The sequence below is a fragment of the Clupea harengus genome, chromosome 13, assembly GCF_900700415.2.
Source record: "Clupea harengus chromosome 13, Ch_v2.0.2, whole genome shotgun sequence".
NCBI classification, from domain to species: domain Eukaryota; kingdom Metazoa; phylum Chordata; class Actinopteri; order Clupeiformes; family Clupeidae; genus Clupea; species Clupea harengus.
Window position 1 is genome coordinate 14,867,844 of NC_045164.1, and position 7,500 is coordinate 14,875,343.

A 7,500-nucleotide genomic window follows, 5' to 3' on the forward strand; every position below is an offset into this window, starting at 1 on the left:
GTGTGCACTGTCAGGAGAAGGGAAAGAAAGAGAGAGAGAGAGAGAGAGAGAGAGAGAGAGAGAGAGAGAGAGAGAGGGTGATTATGATGTTGATGTTGATGAGACCTACCAAGCCAGCTTGTCTTAGGGTGATGGGGTAGGGATGGGGGGGGGTACAGCTGCTGTAATACTGCCTGCGTCTGCAACAGAGGCCTAACTAGGTTAGGATCATTAAGGCTGAAGCTGCTCTGAGCCTGACCCCTGTGTCTGGATGTGGAGGGAGAGCACAGAGCACAGAGCACAGAGACAGACAGGCTCTCCCCCTGAGGCTGTGTCCAGTACAGATGCCGTTTCACCCTGCACACAACAGGTCTGGAGTCAGCCCTGGTCTACCTGTCTCCCCTAAGGTGCCCATTCACCCTGCGCACACTCCACCTGCACACAACAGGTCTGGAGTCAGTCTACCTGTACACACTCCACATGCACACAACCGGTCTGGAGTCAGCCGCGGTCTACCTGTCTCCCCTAAGGTGCCCATTCACCCTGCACACACTCCACCTGCACACAACAGGTCTGGAGTCAGCCCCGGTCTACCTGTCTCCCCTCCATCACCACCTCAGAGCCACAATCACAACACGCACGTCAATCACTGACCACAGTTTTTGCTGACATCCAGCCTGCAATGTAGGGTGTTAGCTCTATTAAGTGTGTGCTTGTGTATGTATGTCATTTGTGTATGTGCTTCTGCCGTCTTCTAAATCACCTTGCCAGTCTTGTAGTACATTCTTCCAGGCAGGTGGTGTGATGTTAATCACACTGTAAATCTGCACTGCCCCCAGCTAAAGAGCAGAGCTCCCCGTCTATCTCGGCCTCCTCTCCATCAACTAAAACTGCTGACCAGACCGCACAGTGCCACCACGGGACAGTCAGTCATTTCAATAATAATAATAATAATAATAATAATACAACTTTATTTATATAGCACCTTTCATGCAAAAGAATGCAGCTCGAAGTGCTTTACAGCAAATACATAATATGCACAAAGAAATTACATGCACATAAAAATAGACATCAAAGAAACATAACTCAGATATAGTGCAAAAAAAAACAGTAGAGATTTAAATTAAATTAAAAGTATTTATATATATATATATATATATAGTGCGAAGTGGTAGCTAGTTAAAGGCTAATGTGAAGAGGTACGTTTTTAGTTTTCTTTTAAAGATGTTAAGCGAACTAATGACTCTGAGAGAAAAACTGTCCAGATGTCAACTAGAGCCCGGACCAATGCGCCGCACGATGACTTAAAGCAACTCAATGTAAGGTTTACAGCATGCCTTCCTATTTCTGTCAATCTAAGGAACTTGTGTCTATTACTTCATAAATCTGTTTTTATTGTTGAGGGCTTGACAACTAGTGGTGATGGTGTTTGTGACGGAGATGAGTGCTGTGAATAACAGTGGACAGACCCCGGACAGTTCTGCTACTCGGAGTAGTTTAATTGCTCTCAGTAGGGGAGTGACGCCGTGACGACGGACCAAGGGCCATTACGGACACATGGAAGCACACGGAAGGACACATTGGAGTCTGACACAGTTGATCCAGAGCTGAGACATCTTTGGCACGGCCGGGAGACGCTTAACGTCAGGCTACAATGTCATGCTTTGCCTTGAGTCAAAACATTCCCCTTCTGATAGATAGCTAAACATGACTCATTATGCATTGATTAAAAGGACATGTGGTAGCTATTATTCATTAAGTTGACAGTGACTCTTCAACCAAATGGTGGGGCGACAGTGGTATGGGGGTAGAGAAGTCATTAAGTAATCAGCAGGTTGCTAGTTCGATTCCCTGTCGAAGCGTCCTTGAGCAAGACACTGAACCCCTAATTGCTCCTGATGTGCAGTGTGCCATCAGTGTAAATGTAAAATGTGTATACATTGTAAGTCGCACATATTAACATCAATGCCCCCTGCACAAGGAGCATCATCCAAGAGTACAGGGAGGAGGGCACAAGTGCCTGCATTGAGAGAAGCATCTCTCTCTCCCCACCTGCACTAAGGCGCTAAATCCTGAGTGTGGCGTTCTGGGAGCTTAAGTTAGCCGTGCCCAGCTCTTTGAGAGTGTCGGCAGTGGCAGGGTTATCCGTCAGAGCTTATCTGTCACTTTTAAAGGGAGGACTGGGACACAAAGCAGGCATCAATTCAATACCTCCCACACTACTTAAAAACCTGCATGTGCTGGACTTCATAAGATTTTCCCGGTGTGAACGGGAAATCTCCTTCACCTAAAGCAGGAACAGCCTGCAGGGGGGGGGGGGATGTGATTAAACAGCACCTGCAGCTGTCAGGAGTGCATGAGCTAAAGTGGATAAATACGCTAAAGGTATTGCCAATGTTATGCCTCTGTGATTCACTGCAATGTGTGCAGAACATACATGCTTGGAATATGAATGTGTGTGTGTGTGTGTGTGTGTGTGTGTGTGTGTGTGTGTGTGTGTGTGTGTGTGTGTGTGTGTGTGTGTCTGTGTTTGTGTGTGTGTGTGTGTGTGTGTGTGTGTGTGTGTGTGTCATTCCCTACATGTCCACATTATCTGTATGCCAGTCCCTAGGGTGAGTGAGGGGAGGGGAGGGTTTCCAACAGTTGTAAGTGGTCACTGAGAATGTGCAAGCGCATGTTACCATGGAAACTGATCTGCTTGACTCCATGGAAAATAAATAAAGTCTGGTTATTTACGACAAACTGCAAAGCCCTAACACAGGCTTTAGTTTCACTGTGAGCGCTGCGTCTGCTTCTGCTAACCATCATTAGCGCTGATGAGATGATACGCAAGCTGGTGTCTAGCAACGTCAGCACCGCCATTTGGACTGCTGAATCAGATAATATGACCATTAGAATAGATCAATCTGAGCATGCATTCAGCACACATTAGCAGTAGTTGATCATGAAGGTTCAACATTAGTTGTAGTTTTTCTCTTCTAGATATAAAAGAGCTATGTCAATCTGAGGGCAGCGTTAAAAAGTTTTTAGGCCTTTACAGACATGTTGTGAAATAATAGTGTTCCTGTGCCCTGGCAGAACTACTTTATTATGATTATTTTTAACATAAAAAAATGCCACATTGCACCTATAATCAACATGGCAACTTTTCATCTGAGTTAAACATCCCTGTGACAGCAAACAGCAAACAGTGAGCATACTTACTCCGAGGAGTCTATGAAGTATATCCCCAAACAGTTAGCATACTTACTCCGAGGAGTCTATGAAGTATATCCCCAAACAGTGAGCATACTTACTCCGAGAAGTCTATGAAGTATATCCCCAAACAGTGAGCATACTTACTCCGAGGAGTCTATGAAGTATATCCCCAGAGCTCCAATGCTGAGGGCAAACACCAGCACAACCTGAGGACAGAGAAGAAAGAAAACACACACACACACACACATCAGTTACAAACCCTCCTGTTCCAATGGGAAAGCAGATAAGTTCAGATAGAAACACAGAGGATACACACAACACACACTTTCCTGCACTGGAGGGCATTCCTGACAACAAGATTAAAGAGATGAGATATCCGCAGCTGGTAAACAGCGCAATGCTCTTCTGAAAATACTGAAGAGAAAGAGAACTGCTTCACTGACACCGCTGGAGAAATATGGCCACTGGATTTCACTTAAGAAGAGCAATCAGGGATCAACTCCAACTGTGGGAACCGTGAGGTCAGCATTTGGTCTAAAGGAATGGCAGACGTATTCAATCCCTGTTTTCAATATGGAAGAAACGCACAGTTCCCAAAGACAACCTTGTGAATTGGAAGAAACGCACAGTTCCCAAAGACAACCTTGTGAATTGAATGAAACGCACAGTTCCCAAAGACAACCTTGTGAATTGAATGAAACGCACAGTTCCCAAAGACAACCTTGTGAATTGACAGTACAAACTCCACATAGGGGTGGACTCCTGCTGAAACAACCTCAGAACTCTAATGTTGAATTCAGAATGTTGCCATGTATCACTGCTAACCACATTTCCACTGTGCCAACGACACCACTGTGTGTGTGTGTATTTGTGTGTGCGTGTGGACGTGTGTGTGTGTGTGTTTGGACGTGTGTGTGTGTGTTTGGACGTGTGTGTGTGTGTGTGTGTGTGTGTGTGCTTGATGCACTGAGAAATGTGGAGACAGTAAGCCGCTGTATATCAAAGCAGGATAAAAGCAGACAGTGGTAGAGCAAGCATTAATACATGAGTGAGGCAGAGGCAGGAAGAGAAGTGCAGTGTCACCACCATCAGTATTTACTGCTCAGCGTGCCGTCATGGTTCCTGACAACAGCTGACTCAGCACTCCAGACGGTTATGGAACTACTGAGCACATCTGACACACACACACACACACACACACACACACACACACACACACACACACAGACACACACAGACACACACACGTCCAAACACACACACACACACACACACACACACACACACACACACACACACAAATAGAGAGAGACACACTCCAAGACACACATCAACTTCCAACAAGTCAATTATGAACCATGCAACTAGACATATCTCCAACCTGGGAGAAAAATAAACCAGAGGTCATTTGCGGGGGTCATTTCCACTGCAGTCGTGGCTGTGCAGCAGAGCAGGCCAGGCTAGACCAGGTCAGGCCAGTGGAGAGCAGTGGAGATGCCAGCCAGCTCCAGCCCACACTTCAGACCATCTGATCTTCTCTGGCTGGAGGCCCTTGCCACCCTCGCCCGCGGCTCATGATATGGGCGAAACGGAGAGCTGCAGGATCAGATGGCTGCCATGGTATAGTGGCACACTATCTGCTGACAGGCACACCAGCTACGTGCAATCCGTTTGAGAAATGTGCCACAGTAATTGAATTTGCACGTTCAAGGAGTGGCTATACGCTTTAAGAGACACACAAACACACACATACACACACATACACAGACAAACACACACATGCACACACAAACACACACATACACAGACAAACACACACATACACACACATATACAGACAAACACACACATACACACACAAACACACACATATACACACACACACATACAAACACATCCACAAACAAACACACACATACATACACACACATACACAGACAAACACACAAATACACACACATACACAGACAAACACACACATGCACACACATACACAGACAAACACACACATACACACAAAAACACACACATACACACACACACACATACAAACACACATATACAGACAAACACACACATACACACACAAACACACACATATACACACACACACACATACTTACACACACATTCACAGACAAACACACAAATAAACACACATACACAGACAAACACAAACAAGTAGTACAGCAGTCAAACTGTTTCAATTTCTGTATGCATCATCAGTTGCTTACTTACTATGCAAGCATCATTGAATGTGGAGATATTATTACGAGGCGTGTATGACTATTGCATAATATTAGAAAAGCAAGTTCAGAGTATGGTAATAACAGCTTTCACAGAAATGAATAGCTCTCGTGGTTTTAAAGGAAAGTCATTCAAAGTGATGAAGTGGGAGAGCTGAACACATAACACTTGTGATTTAAGAGCCAAAATGTTTGAGAGCACCCGCTAAACTCTGATGTCTTTTCCATTAAGTGGATTTTTGGCACACAACCATATTACTTTTGAATCCCCAACCGTACAAACATATCACAAATGTGATGAGTTTTCTACTGCTGTATCCTTACACAGTAACGATATACATAATAAATACAAGATAAATAATGATCCAAATCAAATCCATTTCACATAGATGCCACAAACATTATATAATACAATGTAAAGTTGTGCGATCTCTCCCAGTGTTGAATATGTTGTGGTTGTGCTCAGAAAGCACAAATCTGAAAACATACTAGTCGCACTGGACACCTAAGTGCAGATGTGTCTGTCTGTCTGTGTCTCCCAAGAGAGACATTTCCTTCCACCAGCAGAATGCACCAACACACCAGTAAACAACGGAAAGGCATCATACCACAGTGGAGCCAGAGGGCCACTCACACAACGGGTTGTACTGGCCCGAGTACTACTACTGTACATCCCACTTATTACTGTAATAACTGTATTAATCGTACTTACACCATACAATACTTCTTAAACATTGTATTACTAACACCTCATTCACTTCATTTCATTTAACTTATTACCACCACTAATACTTACACCTGCAGTTTTTATATACTATATACTATATACTACACTTCTTACCTCAACTGCTGCTAGTCCCAATTCTATTCATATCACGTATCTATTTCTTACTGTACATATATATTTATTTATTCACTTACTCCACTTTACATATGCACATACTCTGCACTTTTTTGCTATTTTGCACTTCTGGTTGGATGCTAAACTGCATTTCGTTGTCTCAGTACTTGTACTCTGTGCAATGACAATAAAGTTGAATCTAATCTAATCTAATCGAGTCTGTGGGGAAGACCAAGCCCAAGTTGCCCACTTTCAAAGTATTTCAGTTAGACCCTTGGCAACACCATTTAGAGTTCAAGAACAATGAGGAACGGGGGGGGGGGAGTGCTGTATCAAAGTCGTACAGTCACATCCAAGCCATAAAGCAAGCTATAAACAAAGACGGTATGGTACTATGTTTAATGACACCTGGCAGGAGATTGAATTTGAACAGTAATTCTGGATTTGTTTTAAGGCAGAACTAACAGATCAGACACAACTCAATGTCCATCTCCATGTTTCCCTTCTTAGCTCTGTTCTGCGGAGCAGGCTGGTTCTTGCGCCTACGACCACGACAGATGGCAGCCTTCGAAGCTGAACGGACACACCTCTCCCCTGCTCTCGGTGGGTGCTGTGATGCGGCCGGTCACCACTGAGCATCATTGGGCTGGACACCCTCCGATACACATACACACACGCCGCATCTGCTTCTTCACGCACACCAGAGACTCAAGTCAGGAGGAGACGTTCATAGCAAAACTACACCTCACTTGACTTCAACAAAACAATCACCCAGTCCACACCGCCGCTGCAGACCCTTCGATGATATCAAGCACAAGGGGCCACTTGAACCACTTGTTATTGCTTTTAATCCCCTGAAAATTCAACTGTACAAAGAGGGGGGAAGGACCGGACAACAGAAGGCTGTTTATATGCTAATGGAAGCTATCTCCACGATCTGGTCTGGCTGCTAGCGGAAGCAGCCCTTTCTCTGCACAGATGAGGTGTCATGGGGCTGCTTGTGTGTTCTCCAGAGGCCCGTAACCGTAGGACGCAGCTCACAAAACCAACTCCCTTGCCTTGCGCTCGACGCCAGTCTATGAAGCATCACGGAGACAGCCTCCTTTACGAGGCCTCAAAGAGCGTGTAGTTGACCTAGCGTACCTTTGCACAACGTGGAGCACCACACAATGGCCACTCGCCGGAGGGCCAGATCACTGCATCCATTATAGATGACCAGAGGCTGATTATTTTCAT

General features: G+C 44.9%; 1 protein-coding gene across 19 annotated transcripts in view; it reads right to left on the reverse strand.

Moving 5' to 3' along the window:
* kcnma1a (potassium large conductance calcium-activated channel, subfamily M, alpha member 1a) overlaps nucleotides 1-7,500 on the reverse strand; it is a 142,288-nt gene that overhangs the window by 71,139 nt on the left and 63,649 nt on the right. For all 19 annotated transcript variants that reach the window (XM_031578818.2, XM_012838319.3, XM_031578810.2 and 16 more), the window contains exon 3: nucleotides 3,322-3,383. In XM_031578818.2, the coding sequence (XP_031434678.1) occupies nucleotides 3,322-3,383 (62 nt within the window). The remainder of the gene's footprint in view (nucleotides 1-3,321; nucleotides 3,384-7,500) is intronic.